This window comes from Perna viridis, chromosome 4 (genome assembly GCF_037379345.1).
Source record: "Perna viridis isolate PV_CMFRI_1.1 ecotype Kerala chromosome 4, ASM3737934v1, whole genome shotgun sequence".
NCBI classification, from domain to species: domain Eukaryota; kingdom Metazoa; phylum Mollusca; class Bivalvia; order Mytilida; family Mytilidae; genus Perna; species Perna viridis.
The window spans coordinates 25,896,799-25,919,091 of record NC_142448.1 but is presented as its reverse complement, the minus strand read 5'-3'; the positions used below and the strand labels follow the sequence as shown (position 1 = coordinate 25,919,091).

General features: G+C 33.2%; 1 protein-coding gene across 1 annotated transcript; it reads left to right on the top strand.

Moving 5' to 3' along the window:
• The first annotated feature begins 40 nt into the window (after positions 1–40).
• LOC148619490 (uncharacterized) lies at positions 41–21,975 on the top strand. The gene is made up of 12 exons (XM_088579408.1): positions 41–177; positions 3,204–3,264; positions 5,090–5,177; positions 6,884–9,867; positions 10,863–10,956; positions 12,034–12,142; positions 12,803–12,881; positions 15,340–15,387; positions 16,512–16,573; positions 17,325–17,448; positions 19,637–19,703; positions 21,346–21,975. The coding sequence occupies exons 1-11, from the start codon at positions 110–112 to the stop codon at positions 19,664–19,666; spliced, it is 3,747 nt and encodes a 1,248-aa protein (XP_088435534.1). The 5' UTR covers positions 41–109; the 3' UTR covers positions 19,667–19,703; positions 21,346–21,975.
• The last annotated feature ends 318 nt before the right edge of the window (positions 21,976–22,293 follow it).

Sequence of the window (22,293 nt, the reverse complement as noted above, 5' to 3'; positions counted from 1 at the left end):
TTTGGAGAGAAAATTGTAACGCATTATAAACTGGTTTCCTGTCACGAGCCAATAGAGAAAAGTGGAAGATTTTCTATGCGAACACGAAATAGCGGGAATATTCAACGAAATGTCCAATCCAGTTTTTACATTTAAACCCTCAAAAGACAATCTTGTACCTTTTCAGAAACGTTTTTCGTATGTATTCCAAATAAACAGATATGAGGAAATGCTGTAAAGATTACAACCCCATAGTCCGAATTTCCTCTTACCCTGACAGTGACCCTGTACTACACTCACCAGTGTAGCTGCGAAACGTAGCTCTAACTATTTTTTTGTATTTTCTTAACGTTAGATCGCAAAATCAAAAAAAAAAGATCTAGAGCTACGATTTTGCAGCTACTTACCCTGCAACCTTCCTTTTTTTCATCTGGATATAGACTATAGGCTGCATAGACCCTTTTGTGCTACCTGTGGCTGTGGGGTAGTCGATGAGTATGCGTAGAGCATGCTTAGTAAACACTTCTAAGAGGAAAATTCTGGATCTCCTGTACTTGGTGATTGCAATACCGGTATACTATAAAAAATATTCCAGTATTGTACCAGTATTGTGATTCCCCCCCAAAAAAACATCTTTTTTAATTGTAATGAAAACATTTTATGGGTATGTCTGCAAAATATACCAGTATTGTACAAAATTTTGAAAAAATCACAATACTGGAATATTTTTCTTGTACCAGTTTTGTGATCGCCAAGTACAGGAGATCCAAAATTCTTTTGTTTTACCCAAGCTCTACCTCACAAAAGTGTATATTGAACATGCTCACCAACTTACCACAAAAGAGTCTATTGATATGTTTGATTCGGGTCAGAACGATGTGCCATACAAAAAGTTGGAGATTCAGGGGTACCATGGAGTACTCTCTGCAAATGCTCAAAGTTAAAATTGTGCATGTCACACATACCTAGTTCAATTCCAGAATTATTTTCCTGATACCATATTTGCTATAAAAATTACATTTTTTATTGAAGTTTTGATCATTTTTCATGAGAGACCCTGCTTTGTTGTCATTTTGAATCATAATACATGTGAAGTGGCCTGAGACGAGACTGGCGGAGTATGTTACTTTTGGAAGGGAATGGTAGCAGAAACATAATTTTTCATAGGAATTATGAAGTTGTCTGTTAGATTTCGGTTTCCAAAATCATGTCTGTCATATTCAAAATGAAAAGGAACAAGCTTTGCCAGCCTTCTTCATTAATGTTTGTTAGGATAACCTTAACAATCCCTGTATGGAGATTTTTTATCTGACATTCGAAAAATATGGCCACCCTTGCTTAAAAATTCAGGATTTGTTGGATTACTTGAAATCAATGAGTTTAGTTCTAATTCTAATGGGGTAAAATTGATCAGCGTGGTGAGATGGACCTATACCGAAATTTTCATAAAGGTCTATTGATTGATTATTGCCCTTGAAGAGCTAAAAAATGACTTTTGAGAGATGTATTTTTCATTATGAAAACTGGTTGGATAGCTAATTAAGGTGCTCTCTAATGTTTAAACAGATTCTTGTGAAATTAGTACAGTAGGCCAATAGGGTCAAGATTCCAGACGTAGAAGGCTAAAAGACTATTTTTGGCAATACTGTCTGTAATTCCGTCCATAATTCTGTCCATCCCATAAGTTTTCCACACTTTTTTTGAAAATCCTTGAAGATATTGAACTGATTTTTTGTATGTGAGTCTTTCATGATTAGTTACAGATCGAGTTAAAGTTTTGTTCCGCTACGCTGAGTTTTACCAAAATGGGCCCTGGACTTAAAAAATTCCATGGAAATAACAGTTTAACGCACTTTTCTTGTAAACCTTTGAAGATATTGAACTGATTTTTTGTATGTGAGTCTGTCATGATTAGTTACAGAATAATTTAAAGTTTCATTCCGCCACGCTGAGTTTTACCAAAAATATGGGCCCTGGACTTTACATATGTTATGAAAATAACAGTTTTCCGCACTTTTTTTGTAAACCCTTGAAGATATTGAACTGCTTTTTGGTTTGTGAGTCTGTCATGATTGGTTACAAATCGAGTATAAGTTTCATTCTTCTACGCTGAGTTGTACCAAAATAATGGGCCCTGCACTTTAAAAATTGTATTGAAATAATAGTTTTTCACTTTTTTTTTTGTAAATGCTTGAAGATATTTGACTGGTTTTTGGTATGTGAGTCTGTCATGATTAGTTACAGATTGAGTTTAAGTTTCGTTCAGCTATGCTTAGCTTTACTCAAAACCACATGCGGGGGCATCATTTGTGTTTCACAGACACAATAACACATCTGACAAAGTGCTTTTTACAATTATGAGTTATGATATAGCTGTATGAAGGTTAAATGCGGGGGCATCACTTTATCTAGTTGAAGAAAGATCTTACAGTATTTGTCTATTGTTAACTTGCACACGTCTGTTCACTGATATTAACATTTTACTGCTTCTACCATACATGTTAACTTTTGGAACAGATCATGTGGAAGATTTTTGATTACATGTTTGAGACATTTTTTTATATATTAGCAAATTTTCATGGAAAACCTCAATTATTTTGTAGTTTTTCACAGATAACAGTAATTTTAACCAAAAACTTCCCACAAATCTTTCATTTTTAAGTGAGAGATTCTAATTTTAAACTCCCTAGGAAGTACGAGATGGCGAACCCCTATTGTCAGAAATAAGTGCCTATGTCTGTCACTATTTGTCCACTGGATGTTAGTTTGAGAAGGTGCTGTGTCCGTCAGTTTTTATTCATTTATTCCTTTTTATTTTTTTATCTTATTCCTGAAATACAATATACATATTATTAGTAAAAAATCTTAAATTTTAAATCAATTTGAATGCTTGTTTGAAGTCACCATGAAGTTAATTGTTCTTACATTACATTTAGATATTAAATTTAAAAAAAAAGCAGAAGTCAATTGCAGGACTGTAAGGAAATATGTGATGCATTTATTTGATTTTATATTTTAAAAAAAAACTATAAAACAAAACAAACAATTGCAGAAATTTGGCATTTATTTTTTTTTGTTAGTCACAGGCAAGTAACAAAAGACTTGATAAGCTTGCAGTCATAATTTGTACCTTACCTTTTTTTAACAAAAAGGTAGCTCTTTGAATTTTGTTGATTATCAGTTATTAAAACATTCTTTACTTAAATTTCCTACTATGGTTGTAGACGGAGAGAAACCACTGTAAGAAAATGGACTTTTGGAAGAAGTGCGGACGCTGTAGCAGAGGTACATTTACTTTAATATTTGTGTAGACAAACCAGATGCCAGAGCACACATTTTTTCTTCACATTTTAACACCACACCTCCAGAAGACGAAGCAGATGTGGATCTAGAGATTTGACAAGGGGTGTTCCAGGCTATTATTTTCTCATTTTGCCTAAATTTTGTACAAAGTTAACAATGTTTTCCAAAGAAGGGAAGGTTCCAATCCCGGGTTTTGGTTCACTGAATTTGTTTTTATATATAACTTGTATTACTTTGAATTGGAAAAGACATAATCTCACTAATGAACCTTTATAGGCAATACTTCAAAACTGTTAGATACTGGTAAATATTTTCTCATAGTTATTAAAATTATCTTTAATTTCTTCAACTTGGGATAATTTTGCATCAAATATTCACTTTTTAGCTCACCTGGCCATAGGCCATGTGAGCTATTGCCATCACTTGGCGTCCATCGTCATCATTGACAATTTCTTCAAACATCTTCTCCTATGAAACTACTGAATAGATTTGCATGAAACTAATAATAATTGTTCCTTAGAGTATCCTGCACAAAATGACTGGATTTTTGAACGGTTAAAAGACATGGCTGCCATTACTAAAAATAGAACATAGGTGTCAGACAGCAGATTTTTTGCATTTATCTCCAAAATCATTATGTTTAGTAGCCAATTTTGATAAAAGTGTTCAGCATGATGAAATCTATCTATGGTCAAATTTTGGTGATAATCTGTTGACCCATGTTGGAGTTATTGCCCTTTTTGGACATTTTTTGCTATTTTTGATGTTATTACTTTAAAAAAAAAATCTTCTCAAAAACTGCTGTACAGAATTCAATGAAAGTTGGTATTTTTCTTTTTTAGGCATCTTTAACAAAATGACTGTTTGGATTTTTGATCGGTAAAAAACATTGCCACCGTTACTAAAAATAGAACATAGGGGTACAGTAGTTTTTTGCATATATCTCCAAAACCATTAGGTTTGGCCAATATCTTTCAATTGCTGAAATATCCTTATTATAAGGCCTACAAATTTTTTCAAGGATCAAAGTTGTCAGACAACTCCATGTAATGGTTATTACCCTTGAGAGTTGAAAAATGACTTTTTTCTTTTTACAGTTTTCAGCCTATATCTTGAAAACTATGATAGATGGAATGAAACTTTCAGTTGCTGAAATAATTCTTATAATAAGGCCTACAAAAGTCTGCAGGGATCAGAGTTGTCAGACGACTCCATATAGGAGTTATTGCCCTTGAAAGGCAAAAAATTACGTTTTTTTCAGTTTTCAGTCAATATCTTGAAAACTATAATAGATTGAATGAAACTTCCGATTGATGAAATGATCCTCGTGATAAGTCCTACCGAAGTCTTCATGAAGTCAAAATTGTTGGACAACTTCTTGTTAGAGTTATCGCCCTTGAAAGGCAAAAATGTAAGGTGAGTGATTCAGGCTCCTGGGAGCCTCTTGTTTCTAATATCCAGCTAGTTTAACCATCTCTCAACCCAATATCAATACAAATGTACAAATGTACTAATATTTCGCATATGAGTTTTCATTTTTGACAGATGAATGGTTTGAATTCTGTAGTAACAATATTAAAACCAATGGTTTTCGCTTTGTGAGATTATATACAAAGGTTTGTAGAAGTTGAATTTCAATTGTAATTTAGAGAATAAGATAACTCCTGGATTATCAATTTTCTCCAATCTTGTAAATAAAATATTGTGATTTAACTACTAGTATCATGATTGGAAAACATCTGATAATCTACTCAGTACAGAATAAAGAGCTATATTCAGCAATTAATATCCTTCATTACTTTTGTAGCTGGTTAATGAAAGTACTAAGTATAAAAGTTCTCGGTTAAGCAATGTATCGGACCAAGGTACAGAAGAAATACCCTTTGTTCCTGAAGGTACTGTATAACTTGATGAGAGTTATTTACATATTTTTTAATATATTAGTAATAGTCCATTATTTCATCTATTTTGTAGACAAGCTCTTCTTAGGCTATAAAATTTAATCCTTTGAATATACGTGTAAAACCATTAGACCTCAGAACTAAAGTTGTAGTGATCCGAATGTCATGAAATTTTACTTGCAGCTAGACGAAGCTTGCTGTTAAAAAAAGGAATGCTGGCCACAACAGTTATGCAAAAAAGGGTTGAAATGGGTGTTAATTTAAAATGATGTAGAAGGTTTATTTTTCATTCATTTTTGATAATTCTTTTTAGGGCCATGTGAGCAATTGGCATCTTTTGGCATTCGTCTTCATGGATTTTTGATTGATTGAAAAACATTGCCACCTTTACTAAAAATAGAACATAGGAGTTGTACAGTAGTTCTTTGCATGTATCTCCAAAACCGTTAGGTTTGGCCAATATCTTTCAATTGCTGAAATATCCTTATTACGAGGCCTACAAAAGTCTTCAGGGATCAAAGTTGTCAGACAACTCCATGTAATGGTTATTGCCCTTGAGAGTTGAAAAATGACATTTTTTGATACAGTTTTCAGCCTATATCTTGAAAACTATGATAGATGGAATGAAACTTTCAATTACTGAAATGATCCTTATTATAAGGCCTACAAAAGTCTGCAGCCATCAAAGTTGTCAGACGACTCCATATAGGAGTTATTGCCCTTGAAAGGCAAAAAATTACGTTTTTTTTCGTTTTCAGTCAATATCTTGAAAACTAAAATAGATTGAATGGAACTTCCGATTGATGAAATGATCCTCATGATAAGTCCTACCAAAGTATTCATGGAGTTAAAATTGTCAGACATTTTGTCAGTTATCGCCCTTGAAAGGCAAAAATTTAAGAAGGTGAGCGATTCAGGCTTTTGGGAGCCTCTTGTTATACCTGCTTTGATTTCAACGATATTTGGTTTATTTTGTAAACATGGTCCCCTGAGTTGACTTAAAATGTTGTATAGCCATAACTTATCTTCTCTTTAGGTTCCTTTTCAGCAAATGTATAACAGCTAATGATACCTTTACTTACCTGTTAACAGGGCATTGTTTGCCAGATGAGCAATTCAGGCTCTTCAAAAGCTTCTTGTTCATAGAATTCCTTTCAAAAATTTCTCCCCAGAAAGTACTGGACAGAATTCAATGAAAACTGATATGTTACCATATTTCCTTAGGTATTGCATCAGGAATTTTTATCCAAGAAAAAACATGGCCGCTTTTACAAAAAAAGAATGTTGCTTATCAGTCCAGGGAAGTGATTCAGGCTCTTTAAAGTCTAGTTTGCATCTTCTTGTACAATGTATAAATTTCAGTGCTTTGGTATACCTACTGTCCTTTTGAACCTTTGACAGTTAGTGCTATGCTATGGCAATTTTATATCATGATAAAAAAAACTATGACATCATGTATATAAATCGATATATATATATATTTTTTTGTTTTGAAAAGACAAAAGAATCAATGCATCCTTTCAATTTCTAATTTGTAAAACTTCTTCAACATTAATTCAAGTTTTTTTCAACTTTTCAAACACAGAATCTCAGACTGACACATATATGGTGATAATCCTTTTTAAATATTGGGTAATTGAGTATGACAGTAAAGAAGGTGGGACTAAAACTTAATAGTTTCATTCATTATTTCATTTTAGAGAATGAATACAGCAGTGACCTGAATTCTGACCCACTTGTTCCTCCTAGCAGTAGTTTTGAAACAGGTTCAAGTAGTAGTTCACAGGAAACTAACCAGGAAGGAATTGAACCACTAAGGAGATCGCCAAGGAAACAACCGGAACTAGTACCTTTGAATGAAAGCACAGAAAAAATTAAGAAAACACAGCCGGTTGATCAAGATTCATTACTTTCTACAAGTGAATTTTCTGAAGCAGTAAAACTAAGAAGGTCACCACGGAAAAAGCTTAGACAAGAAAATTTAGATACACAGGGTCAAATTTCACATGAATATGTTGGTCCTGCCACAGCCTCATTAGTGTTGTCAAAGACTGATCAACTTACTGAGGTGAGGAGATCTTCAAGGAAAATGCCTGATATGACACAAAAACTTGAAAAATCTCTTCTCATAGAGTCAACTGTAAATGCTGAAGGTAAAAGATTCGATAAGACACAAAGAAAGACAGTATTGACGGAAGAAAAAGATATGCAACATAAAACTGAAAGAGTTACATCATCAAAACAGCAAACCACAAAAAATGATGATGGGAAGGCTAAAGATGGAACTGAAAATACATCAGAAAATGATCTCTTGTCTGAAACAGAGTCTTTAAGAAGATCCCCAAGAAAAAGGTCAAAGGTTGATATACTAGATACTTTAGGTTTGAGACCTCTTGGAAGAAAACAAACGAAAATTCAGCAAGAAATTGAACTCAGTACTGACTCCTCTGAACTGCCAAATATGGATCCTGTTTTATGTCAATCAAAAACTCATTCAAATAAAAGTACCACTGAAAATGACAGCCAATCCAAATCCTTGAGATCACCAAGGAAAAGACCTGTTGGTAGGTCAGATAATTGTGAATCTGAAGTTGTATCAGAGAGTTCTCTCTTGTCAGAAAAAGAGTCAATAAGAAGATCCCCAAGAAAAAAATTGAATGTGGATCAACTAGAAAGTTCAAAACAAAGTCAGATTAAGGAAGTTGGTGAGCTCAGTACTGACTCTTCTGAACTACCAACTATGGACCCTGTTTTAAGTCAATCTAAAATTCATTTGAATAAAAGTACCACTGAAAATGACAGCCAATCCAAATCCTTGAGATCACCAAGGCAAAGACCTGTTTGTAGGTCAGATAATTGTGAATCTGAAGTTGTATCAGAGAGTTCTTTCTTGTCAGAAAAAGAGTCAATAAGAAGATCCCCAAGAAAAAAATTGAATGTGGATCAACTAGAAAGTTCAAAACAAAGTCAGATTAAGGAAGTTGGTGAGCTCAGTACTGACTCTTCTGAACTACCAACTATGGACCCTGTTTTAAGTCAATCTAAAATTCATTTGAATAAAAGTACCACTGAAAATGACAGCCAATCCAAGTCCTTGAGATCACCAAGGAAAAGACCTGTTTGTAGGTCAGATAATTGTGAATCTGAAGTTGTATCAGAGAGTTCCTTCTTGTCAGAAAAAGAGTCAATAAGAAGATCCCCAAGAAAAAAATTGAATGTGGATCAACTAGAAAGTTCAAAACAAAGTCAGATTAAGGAAGTTGGTGAACTCAGTACTGACTATTCTGAACTACCAACTATGGACCCTGTAATTAGTCAAAGTAAATATTCTACTAATAGAGATGTCATGGAAGATATCACCCAACACAAGGTTTTAAGGACATCTCCAAAAAAAAGACATGTAAATAATAGTAAGAATGCTGAGCTTATAAATATATCAATCAGTCCAAGAAACAGAAGTATGTCTCGTAATAAAAGTAAAAGAGAAGAAAACAGCCAAACTGATAGCGAAGAAAGCGGCCAAGAAGAGTCAGAAAACAATGAAGAAACTGACAAGAAGACAGAGAAAAGGGAAGAAAAATCCGAATCCAACACAAATTCACCATTAATTTATAAGGGGAAACAACCTAGTCATTTTCAATCAGTTCCCAAGGTACCCAGACAACTGAGGTCTAGTTCAAAAAAGATGAAAGAAGTGAAAAGAAATATTATAATTGATGATGTGGAAGGTAGTGGGACTACTGTTGTTTTATCCACAGAGATTCCAGATACTGAGACCGAGGAACCATTGGAATTAAATAAGCTAAAGTCTTCAAATAAGAATCTGCAAAATGGGATAAAGGAAAGCAAAAGATTTAGGGATGTTGATGAACAGCACATAAGCACTGCCGTCAATCCTGTGGTGATAAGAGCTGAGAATATACTTGTTGAACAATCCGAAGAAGTAGATGATCTAGAAGATGACTTTATAGATGAACAAGGGAAAGGTTCAGACAATGCTATTGGAAAAGGTCAAGTCACAGATAAGGTCAAATTCCCATATCAGTTAAATGTCAAGGTCACTCCCCTGAAAGTGACAAGTAAAATTGAACATGATACAAAAAGAAGTGCCAATGAGAATAAAAATGACGCATCAAAATCTCTTGATAATCTTACCTCTACAGAGGAGGTTGTTGACTTTTATGAAGATAGTCATGTTTTGTCAGAATCTCAGGAAGAGGCAGCAGAAGGATACAAATCAGTAGAGGATGTTTTTGCAAGCAGTGAAGATAGTTATATTGCAAAACACCAAGTAAATATTTCATTAAATAGAAAGCAGATTACCAGTGATAAAGTTGGTGAAATCTCCAGTAATGAAGATATGAACATACCAGTAACAGGAAGTGACACTCAAGTTGAAGCTCCAACTGTGAAGAGAATGAGATTTAATGACAGCTTGCCAGCAGATAAAAGTCTGAAACTGGTTAGGCTGGAAAAATTGTCAAAATCAGAAAAGAATCAAAGTACAAAAACAATTGTAGAGTCCATATCTCAGAATTCTGATGTACAGCTTGGGGCTGAGACTTTATATGAATCACATTGTACAGATCATGATGAAATGGAAACTGACAGTGAGGGTCAAGAATCAGTTGAAGATATAGGTCAAAATAAACTGCTGCCAGAGAAGTCGAAGGAGCCAACATCTGTAAGTGTAAGAATAAGTATTTCCTGTTTTCTAAAGTATAAGGACCTATGTGGGTCCGGTGTCAAAGGAATATGCCCAGAGCAGAGCTAAGCTTGTCATATAAGGTGACTAAATAGTGCTCAGTACCCTTGCAAGGGGCTAGGGAGCACTGCCCACAGAGCAACTGGGTTGTGTGACCCAGGTGGTGGAATGGGTTACCTTGGCATGCTTCATGCTGGGGTCCTCAGGCCATAATACAGAAAACCTGACCACAAACCATAGTGGCACACCCTGTTGGGAAAAGTGCCATGCTCCTGGCATGTAAAAGAACCCTGCTGTGGTATTCTATTGATGTAGGAGCCTTTGTGCTCCACTGCAGGAGGCTAAATTGCCCAATTCTACCCACCTCTTCCTACTTCCAGTGGCAATTCCAACCTGTCGACCCTGTTGTCCTTGTGTCCCATTCCATTTTTCATTTCATCATCATTTCACGTCATCCATTTCATGTTCATGGCTTGAATATAGCTGAAATATTGCTGCTCGGCATTAAACCCCAACAATAAGTAACATGGTTTTATTAGGGTAGCATTCAAATCCGAACTAGATATCATTTTAGCTGAGGAAGGATTTGAAAAAAAACACTCAATTTGAAATGGTTTATTTTCAGCATTTTCTAGCTGAAATAAATGCTCAGAGGGATTTTAATATATTTTTATTACAATGTTTGTTTTTTTATGAAATGAAGCTGATATTAATCTTATTTTTCATACTGCCATTGTTTTCTAATTTAGTTTTTTTCTGATTTATAATAGTATTTAATTTTATGTGACTTTCAGTACTGAAAAAAAATTATGGTCAGGCATATCATGTGCTTCAGCACAGTTTTTCATAAAAAAGTTTTTTTTTTCTTTTATAGAGTACATGTACAAGCACCAAGCTATACAATATATCACTATAAAAAACATAGTACTTCTTGAACTGATTGATCTTTTATTGATTTGATCTTTGAATCTTAGGTAATAATAACTCCTTCTGGTCCTAGAAGGAAATCTGATGGTGTGAAGAAGAAAGTCCGCATTGTTTCTGAAGATGCAGAAACTGCTAACCAAGGTATTAAGTTATACTGATACCATGTAGTCATGTACATATGATTAAATGGTCAGATGTATTTGAAGTAGTTGAAAATTCATATATCAAATAGGTGTATCCTATTGGATATGTGAATTTCCTGATATTGGACCTACAGTATCAGTTGTTTCATTCAGTCACTGCATGTAGGATCTAACAACACTCCATTCTACTTTCTGTCCAGATGACCTTTTAAGAATCCTGGCGATTTTCCCTTTGCATAATGCTTTCAAAATCACGAAAGATAAAATCTGATTGGCTACACAGAAAGGTCATCAGAGCAGAAAGTAAAATGTAGTGTTGCTAGATTCTTTTTTCATCAGTTTTTAGTGGAGTCCGAGTTGCTCATTTGCTTTTGTTACTTTGTATGTATGATTTTAGTTGCTTTATGTTCTTTGTTGTTTATGTCTGTTTTCCATGTCTGGTCTTTGTCCCTGGATTGCATTCTTTTGATTACCGCTATAACCTTGGTTCCCTTGATCACTCTTTATACATGCAGTGACTAAATGGAACAAATGTTAGGTCTTATTTTAATTAGATTGAAAAAAAAATCCAAAAGTTTTTGTAGTCTTTGCTTTATTGACAGTGATGTGGTATATACATATGGAAGGTAGAATGAGTACAAATAATGTATCTGTGTGGTGACTTGCCTACCTATCAGTTGGTGTTTCTGTGAGCAAAGATATAAAACTGTCCCAGATTGTGCGTCTTGTACAAAGTGGGGTCTGTTCCATTGATAAAACATTCTCATCATGATTTGCTTCACATTTCTGAATATGGACATTTACATCGACAATTAATTAATCAGTCATATATTGAAATATAATTAAAATTAACAATATATCTGTGCCTGTGCCTGTATCCAATATTTTTATACATCCGCCAAAAAAATTGTGGTTATATAATGGTATTGTGCTGTCGTCCATTACATCGTCGTTGTTCATAGACTCTTGGTTTTCATGGATGAATTGAATGTAAGTTAGTTGATCTTTATTTCATTTTATTTTAGATATAATAGTTAACACATGATTAATTTATTTTGGCATTACTTACTTCCAGAACAATCAATAAGGATGTATAGAGGGCTGGATAGAACCAGGAAACAAAAAAATGTTATTGACCTTGACATTGTCCTTGAGAGTGTCACCAGTATTATTGAGAAAAACAAGTATGTACTTACTAGCTCACCTGGCTAAAGGCCATGTGAGCTATTACCATCACTTGGCGTCCATCGTTGTCATCATTAACAATTTTTCAAAACTCTTCTTCTCTGACACCACTTGACCTATTGGAACCAAACTTGGTATGAATGTTCCTTGGGGTATCGTGCATAGAACTGATGTGGGGATTTTTGTTCCGTCGAAAAACTTGGCGGCCATTGCTAAAAATAGAACATAGGGGTCAGACAGTATTTTTCGCATATATCTCCAAAAACCGTTAGGTTTAGCAAAATTATTTATATAGCTGAAATGACCCTTATTATAAGGCCTTCAAAAGTCGTCAAAGTTGTCAGGTGACTCCTGAAAGAGTTATAGCCCTTAAAAGATGAAAAATGACAGGTTTTTTCTACAGTTTTTGTCAATATCTTTAAAACTATCAAAGAAAGACACTCTCTACCACTGAAATGATCCTTATGATAGTCCTACCAGTCTTCTTGAGTCAAAATTGTTGGACAACTCCTTTTGAAATTTATTGAAACTTTAACCAGATGAGCGATTCAGGCTCCTGGGAGCCTCTTGTCTTCTTATTCTGTTGATTATTTATTCATACAAAATAGGATTTTTTTTATGATTATAGTACTAATAACTCTTTTTAATTAAAATTCCAGAGCTTCATGCACTGAGAAATTAGAGAAGAAAGCCTTGAGCAGTTTACTTGCCTATGTGAGAGAAGAAATAACTAAAACAGTAAGCTATAGATCATTATTATATAGATAGCAGTGTTTTATCCAATGTTCCCTGCCTAAAAAAAAGGTTGATAATTCACAATGTTAAACTCTCGACTTTCTTCCACCAAAATGTCACAACTTGAAAATCAGTCAATCACAAAATATAATTTTTTTATATTCCCCCTTCATTTTTATACAGGTTACAGACCACCAATTCAACCAATGAGCATTTGGAACGTACGCAAAAATAGTCCTACGCAGAAATTACCCCTGTTCCTCATAGTGCTGTGAAAAAAGTTCTCATCTTATTTAAAAAATTTAAACAGTTTCTGAAAGGAAAAACATCTCTGTACATTTTATAGGTGCATTTTGCTTCTTGTGATGTGAAGCCTAATCTCCATAATGATTTTTAAATATACCCCTATCTTGTGAAAACACTGGGATTTCCCATGCTATTTATAGACCCTTCACTTCCGGTGACCAGTACTGCACTGCAAGTCTTCTAACCCCACATGCCATTCTGAGGATTGTGAGCTGACATATGTAGAATCATGCTGATATATAGTCCTCTGCAGGTTAAAGTTAAGGTAAAGTCCAAAGAAGCCATTGAATATTGTGAAATTAGCATAGAAGCCTATGGAAAGTGGAATTAGTGGTTTTTAGCCTTAAGATGAAGCCATGGCAAAATGAAAAGTTTCTTGAAATAGCTTTAAACTACTTGAAGATCTTGTTAACTTTGCCATGAGAGGAATACACTACAGAAATCCTTCAAAATATGCATTTTTTTAAGTTATAGGTCCAAATTATGGAAAATTGGTCTTTTTTGCTGATTTTTATGTCCTATCTTGTAAAAAGTGTAGAAAATTTAGTAAAAATATCAAATATTAAACTTTGAGGTCTATATTTACCTAAATATGGTGGTAATAAACACTTGAAATCAAGTTTTGTGTAGATTTGAGCAAAAATTAGGTTAGAAATGAGGAGAAACTCACTTTCATTATTGCGGTTAAGGCCATATCAGCATTCCCCTATGGCAACATGGAAAATCCATTATTGAGTACTTTTTTTGCTTTAGGTGCCCTTTATTGGTCATGTTTTAATGTGAAAACACTGTATTTACAAATTTAAAGCCAAATATATCACCTTTTGTGAAAATTTAAAGATTTAGAATTTTTGACATGTGATCAAGAAAAAGGGGGAGGCATGTCAGAAATAAATTTTTAAAAATAGACCAATTTGTCAGAAAATGATTACTTTTAAAACTATTTCTTCATTGATATTGTTAAAAAACAAATTGTGATTGATATTTTTTATTTGAAAAGTCAGAAAAAGTTCTTTGCAAATATTTAATGCATTTAAGTATGGTAGAATATTGTCACTTTTTTGCTCACACAACTTGGTTACCCTATATTTAAAAATCAAATATTTAAAAAAGTGCTTCTCACATTTCACTGAAACTTTGCAAATGCATTCAGTATGTGAGTAGGAAGATACCTGTATAGTTATTTATTTTTTCTAAGACAAAAAGTGACTCTTTAGGTTACAGACCACAATTCAACCAATGAGCATTTGAAACGTACGCAAAAATAGTCCTACGCAGAAATTACCCCTGTTCCTCATAGTGCTGTGAAAAAAGTTCTCATCTTATTTAAAAAATTTAAACAGTTTCTGAAAGGAAAAACATCTCTGTACATTTTATAGGTGCATTTTGCTTCTTGTGATGTGAAGCCTAATCTCCATAATGATTTTTAAATATACCCCTATCTTGTGAAAACACTGGGATTTCCCATGCTATTTATAGACCCTTCACTTCCGGTGACCAGTACTGCACTGCAAGTCTTCTAACCCCACATGCCATTCTGAGGATTGTGAGCTGACATATGTAGAATCATGCTGATATATAGTCCTCTGCAGGTTAAAGTTAAGGTAAAGTCCAAAGAAGCCATTGAATATTGTGAAATTAGCATAGAAGCCTATGGAAAGTGGAATTAGTGGTTTTTGGCCTACAAGCCTTCTGACTGACATATATCCATCTTTTCATACGTAGTACAATTACTCAAATGGTAGTCCCAGAGATTTTAATCATTTTTAATCTTCTTAGGAGAAACATTCATTTTCTTTTTTCATTTTTTTTTTAAATATTTTGCTCCCTAGTGAAATTTTAACATGAAGAAAGGGGAACAAGTATGATTAATGGTGTAGTGCAGCAAACTTATTAACAGAGGTAAATTCAAATTTTGGGAAACTGCATGACTCTTATGTATGTGAAATGATTTATGCACAGATCTATTTCATAATTTTAAATACAACACAAAAAAATAATTTATTTTCAGATACAAGAAGCTAATTCATAGAATCCAGTCATTTACTGCATGACTTATGGGGTTTCCTATATTCATGCTGTCCTGGGGAGGGTTGTGGGGGTGTTAGCAAGTGAGCTTTACTAGTTACCTTAAGCTGATTAAACTTCTTTTTAGATTAACAGAATTGAAGACTTTAAATCTGATAAAAGTGATTTGTCAAGAGTAAGTATTGAGCTCCCCTTCATTTCATGAATGGACAGTTTAATCCTTAATGAAACATACATAAGGTAAATCATATTTGTTATAGGGAGCATCTTGTGTTGTCATCTTGGAAATGTTTTTCCATTAGTATATGCTGTTTGATATTTTGTAACATTTTATATTTAACAATTTATTTTGAGAGAAGTTTTGACATAAAACTGTATAAGGTAAACTACAAATATTAAGGGTAAAAATAAAAAAACCCTCTTTCATAGGGATATAAATGGTGAGAAAATGCCCTTAAGAAATTTAAAGGGATTTTTTTTTTAAACAGCAGGAAAAATATTTTTGTGCCCCACTTCTAATATTCATTTTTTTTTTTTTGTGAAAATCAAACAAATATGAGATAAGTATTCTTTAGCATATTTTTAGGAATAAACCAGATTTGTTTTTTTTACTTTTCGAAAATACAGAAAATTTTCCACATTATCTATCTGTATATAAAAGAATCAACAACATTAAGACTCCATTATCTTGAAATCAGTTTAATGACCTTTGCTTTTTTTAAATTTGAATTCTAAAATGTTATCACCCAAGGTCAATTTTGAGAGGGTTTGCAAAATCTATGGATAAAAAATATAAGGTATGAACAGTTAGATTTTATTGCATGCATTAAATGTTGTAATTAGTAAACTTGTGGTATTGAATACTTTTATAATCAGAGTTAATAGTCCACTAAGATTTCTGTCCCCTGTCGCAATGCCAGGATGGGACTTATAAATATAGGCATCTGTCTGCCTGTGCATCTGTCCATCTGTCGTACCTCTCTCATGCGTACTTTTCTTAACTGATTTGGAAAACTTTTGTACCAAAGGTTACTGCCAAGATGTTCAAAAGCACAAAATTTAAGACTATTCAATATATTTTTTTCTTTTGATATATTGCAGTTCAAATTTGTTTTTATGTAATGTATGAGTGGTAGATGAATGATATGAGAATGGAAAGATAATATATTATAAAAGGGCTTTGTGCAGAAAAGTATTTCATTAGCTCGATTTTTAACATCAATGAAAACTTTTTGTACATTTTATGTGATTTGTAAACAAGTATACCTCTTCCAATTAACTGTTTTTTTTCTTTTCTAGAGTAAAAGAGAAGTAAAAATAATGAGAGAAAATTTGATGGGTCTGCAAAAGGAGAAAGCAAGGTACAACCCTACGTTAGAGTATAAAAGTCTAAAAACATCTCCATAGGTTATAAAAGAATTGTTTAATGTATGTAGGTTAAAAAAAATTTTAATGTATGTATGTTTAAAATAATATTTTAATTTTATAGTATATTTCAATGCATTTTTTTAGCAGAACAGTTTTGATATACAAGCTTTTGATACTGCCCATCTGTCCACATGTGAAACTATTGCGGGTATCAATAATTATTGTCTCCCCTTCTTGGCAAAAAGGTGAGTTTATGGTATTGCTTTTCTGGCTGGCTTCTGTGGCAGCATCCACCTGAAGATTTTCTGATAAGGTCAGATACACATGAGCCACTTGTGCTAGATCAATCATATTTGGTATGCAGTCACAGTTCCATATCTGTTAAATGCATATGCCCCTGCAGTCATGGTGTATTGACTTTGGAATTTCTTTTTAAGTTTTCTGCTATCACTATCAAATATTGAATAGCAAGGATCATGTGCGACAGGAGAAAGATTTTATTGTGATAACAGTTTATTTGTTTATCTTCCTGTTTTTTTTCAATTCTACTTCAGGGGTATATGACTTTAAACAAAATGGGGTTGTATGCTTATCATGTGGCTTAGGCAAACTGTGTATAACCTTGAGTTAAAGCCTATAATGATGAAGGTTTGTTCACCTCTTGTATAGCATTGAGACTGTTGGTAATGATAAATTTAAAGTTGAAAAAATTTTTGAGGCTATAGACGTATTTTTTCTTTCCAGTTTGGTGGGAAAGATCAAGTCAATGGAGAAAGAGAGTAATGCCAGACTAACACGTATTAGTGATTGGCTGACAGGGATGTCAGAATTGATGAAAGTTAAACCACCTAAGTCTACAAGAAAAGTAGTAAGTATTCAGATACTGTAGGTTTAAAATAATATTATATATCCAGCCTCAGCATTTCTATCGTGTTTATGTTCAGTTTTCTGCTTACATCAGTTTAATATGAACCACTTGTGGTGGGTCAATTACATTTGGTCTGCAGTTGCATTAGCACCACTATATTACAATGCCATATTAGTTTCATGCATATGCCTCTGCAGTACTGGTTATGTTGTCTTGACCTTAAAATTTCTTGTTAAGTTCTAATGTTAAGTTTTCTGATGTTAAAAAATAAATCACCTGTGCTGGGTCAGTCATATATTTGGTATGCATTTACATTAGCATCATTAATTACAGATTCGTAAACTTTTAAATTTGTCCACCCACCAAATGTAATATCATTCTTTTAAAATGCAGTCAATCAGTCAATGTATAATGCCATTGAAATGGACTATAGGTGATTTAAGTAAATGTACCCCCTTGATCTTAATGTCTCTGAATGATTTGGGATCTGATATAGGAAAAAAATTGATATTAGTCCATGGGCTGGGAGGGTCCTCCTTGCACCCCCTCCCCCCCCCCTCATCAACTTCATGTTGATTTTTAGGTACCTTTATACCTCCCATTACCGATTCAATTTGTTGCCAAAGAATATTCTCAGATTCTTTTTCAGTATAAGCTTATATTTGTACCCCACAATGTCAAAAAGCCAAGATTTCGATTACTCCATTGTTTGACAGTCTAAGCATTCCAGGGGAAGCATATGTGAACAACTAAACATATTTAGGTATATCATGTAGCCCAATGTCTCAGCTTTCCAATAGTACCAAAACAGTTGCGGTAACACTCAGAGTAAAATGAATAAAATGTACTCCTACCCTACCGAAAAATAGCTTAAATTGGCGTATTTTTCAATGTGAAATTGAAGAAAATATTAAATTCCAAAAATTCCCCTTTTCGTGAAAAACTCATTATTGTCATATTGAAATTGAAAAAATTGCGCCTGAAATGAGAAGATATTTTAGAGACATCGCTAATTAAAAAAAAAAGAACCCAACATGTCTATTGCATACCCTTTATTTGCCAAAAATTAACATTTAAATTCATGTTGAGACATTTTTTTCATGGGTAGAGATGGCATTTTCCCACCTAACATGACATGAAAAATTTCAAATATCTATTGCTTAGGCTCATTTTGAAGCTTAGACATAATATTGATGTGCTGTATCACATAAAAGCTTGTTTAAAGTACGGTATTCTAAAAAAAGACGATAATGGGTGATATAGAAGAAAATTCTGATATTCTGAAATTTCCCATTTTTCCGATTTTATAGTAATTGTCACCCTAAAAGGAAGAACTAAGCACCTGAATTGATCAGATATGTTTTGTACATCTTTATTTGAATTATGAATGCTTAACATTTGAGTTCTACACTGTCGGTATGATGTGAATGAGATTTCTGTTTGATACTGTGACCAGTTTTCTAGGGGTAGGGATTAATATTTTTACCATTTTTTCAAAATACTTTCGTATTTTTTCGTGGTTTATTTATGTAGAAAATAAAATTATCTATTGAATGATACCAAATTTGAGATGTTTTATTTGAGTAATAACTTGAAGAGTCGAATTTATGTGACTTTTGACCGAAAAATTGAAAATCCAATTTTTTGTATTTTTGGATAAATTCTGACTACGAAAATCAGCAAAATTCATCAAAAGAACCCCAGAAGTATAAATTGTGATAATACTAAACAGAAAATATCAAATAAGCTATTTTTTACTGAAGCATAAATACTCTAGGGGTTTTGACATTGAAAAATATACTGATTTAAGCGATTTTTCGGCAGGGTAGGGGTTCATTTCATTCATTTTTACCCAAACACCCTAAGTGTTACCGCAACGGTATTGATACCATTGTAAAGCTGAGACATTGGTCTATATGATGATACATACATATGTAAGTTTACTTCGTTTTGAAGGAAGAAAAATTTAGTAGAATCAAAATACGAAAAATGGATTTTTGCCTTAACGACGTATAAAAAGTAGCCAAAAAACACAAAAATGCTTCTGTGAATTTTTTGGCGACAAAAATATTCTTAAATGGGAGGTATAAGGGTACTTGAAAATCATACTTAAGTTGATGAGGGGGGGTGCACAGGGGGTTATCTCAGCCCACGTACTATATTCAATGAACTATATTCATATTTGTAGGAGTATCATACCTATGGTGACTTTCCTTGAGTATTGGTATGGATGATATTGGTAATACAGTACAAAGGTAAGACATGTACATTGTATGCCTAGTAGATACAGTGAAACCTGGAGGTAAACCTAAGATAAGGGACATAACTCTTGAAATCAGTGATATGTTTTTATTTTATTCAATTTCACAAAAGCCTATCGAGCTTTCATTTGAAACAGAATAAAATCAATCCAAGTTACTTTGGTGGTATAATACCACTGCTAAGGGGAACCATTCGCCTTCACATACCAGAAAGTAGTCCATAAAAACAAAGTAATTCCTAGGATGCATTGTATATTTTTTTGTGATTTAGCTAGTACATGCAAACTGGGTATCATCTGAAAGCTTATCATGTCAGGTACACACTGAATACAACAGTTTTGAATCTGATGTAGAGAATAATTTGTTAGAGTCTAGATCTTAAGCCAATTGATTAGTCAAATTTCCAAAGGGAAAGTAGTATTTTTAGTACCTGTCTACTTTCACTTCACTGTTTTCTCTTAGAAGCCATTAAAGGGATGCTGCAAATTTTATGAGAGAGTCTTTAAAGGGTCCCCTCTATGATAAAACCTGTTAAAGTTCATTTTAACAAACTTTAAAAAAGATTGGGACCTTGAAAATTGCTTATTTCAACATAGAAAGTAATGGGACTTTTAATAGTGGTTTTACACCTTGTGCTTGCATGAGATTGATGATATCTTTGGGAAAAGATATCTAAAATACTCAAACTTGTAAAATTAGATATGCAAATTAGCCTTACACATTTAGTTTTTGGACTTAAAATTTCCGATAAAAGCTATTTTCCTTTTAACTATTTAACTACTTTGGTTGGATAATCTATTTATAAAGCATATTATATATCTGAACAAAAAACAAAGGAAGTTAATGTGTTTAACATCTTCAAAAAAGAGTTGAAGTCTAGCAAAATAAATATAGTTAAGGATAAAATATTAGAGAGAATTGATAACGTATTAGCCTATGATACCATATAACTTTAATATGTCATCTACATATTGTAAAACTATAGTCTTCGTAAAACTAACACTAAGAGATATATTTTAGGCTTATAAGTTACCCTCTAACTTAGAAGTACTAATTTCTATAGGGCTCATAGAGAGAATGCTGTACCTCTATGATAATTGTTAACAGCAAAATGCAATAAAGTGTTACGTTGTCCAAAAAAAAATGCTGAATACAGACATGCCTGTGATTTGTAAGAGTTGTATCCGTTCCCCTAGGTCTACCACTTTATCTGAACTACTCCAAAGCTTTTTTATTTTGTCAAAGGTTTAAAATGCTCATGAGTTGGGTAGGAAGGGAGAATGATATGTTTCAAAGATAAATTTAGGATAGAAAAAGGGACAGATATGGTGAAACTCATAAAATGCATAACTATAACTTTTATGAAGATGGTAAATACTTTCAGAGAAACATCTTCAATAAGTGTAAACACACCTTCAAGTAGTTTTTTTTCAGAACTGACATACCAACTGTGTGCCCTCCTGTTTATCAGGTTTTTTTTAAGTTTTGAGGTATCAATTTCATAGAAGTTGTGCATATTTATTGTTTTTAGATGATTTTTGGGGGTACTTTCCCATTTGAAAAATCCAACTGTTCAGTTTGATAATATACATGGAGGAGATACTAGATAGCCCTTCAAACTTTTTTATATTTGCAGTTGATAACTAGTCACAGCAGGTAATGCATATTGACCATAAGGAGTGTTCCTGTAATGCAGCATTATTGTGAACAGAGGTTACACTTCTCCACTGACAGAGAACCAAGGTTACACTTCTCTACTTACAGAGAACAGTCAGCAGTTCCATTGGACTAAAATGAGTTACTTGCAATTAATTTGTTTTATATTGCACTACTACTAGATATATTTTTTGTATCCACTAAAACTGAGCGAATAATTTTTTTTAGTCATTGACTATGTACAGCCATTTTCCAATATCGTACATAAAAAAATTGTCATCCCTTATAAATAACAGTCTGCATGGTTTTATTAGTGTATAAACATCCTGTCTACCAGTCTCCTAATTGTTTATTGGAAATTAATTGACAGGCGTGTGTCAAGTTTAGCCGATGTGCAGCCACCTGTGACTGTGATTTACCTGTAACTGATTAGTTGACTGCATAATTTAATTAATGGTACAAGTGCAGCCCCATTGCATATACGAATTAATTCAAGTAACTCATAGAATTTTCATATATTTATTTGTTGATTAATTACGAAAAAAGATTGACAAGTCCACTATTTTCCAGCTGATCTTTCAGAGGTAATGAAAGCGCATGTAACTACGAATCACTTGTAGTTTATTAATTCATGGATTGAATTGTTTTAACACAGAAGTCAACAGGCCATTTAAATCAATATACAAAATATGTTCACGTTTTTATAAATCATCAACAGTTTTTTGCCTGTTTGCCTATGCAATGAAAAAGTCCAAGAGATACGATGTTTTGTTTACAAATTGTACATGTTAGAACATCCACATGTGGTTGAAACTTGAAATCGAACACGTTCACTCGCTCTGATATTTTGTAAAAGACAGAATATGTGATAAAATAACACAATTTCCAATATTTATCTTAAAATAACTACATAAAAACGTTTTTTTTT

What these genes read in the sequence shown, in the direction of transcription:
- LOC148619490 (XM_088579408.1), top strand. Translation starts at nt 110, where the DNA reads ATGTCCAATCCAGTTTTTACATTTAAACCCTCAAAAGACAATCTTGTA. An exon ending in GTGCGGACGCTGTAGCAGAG is followed by an intron (nt 3,265 to 5,089) that starts GTACATTTACTT and finishes TTACTTTTGTAG; the next exon opens with CTGGTTAATGAAAGTACTAA. An exon ending in CTGCAAAAGGAGAAAGCAAG is followed by an intron (nt 16,574 to 17,324) that starts GTACAACCCTAC and finishes TTTTCTTTCCAG; the next exon opens with TTTGGTGGGAAAGATCAAGT.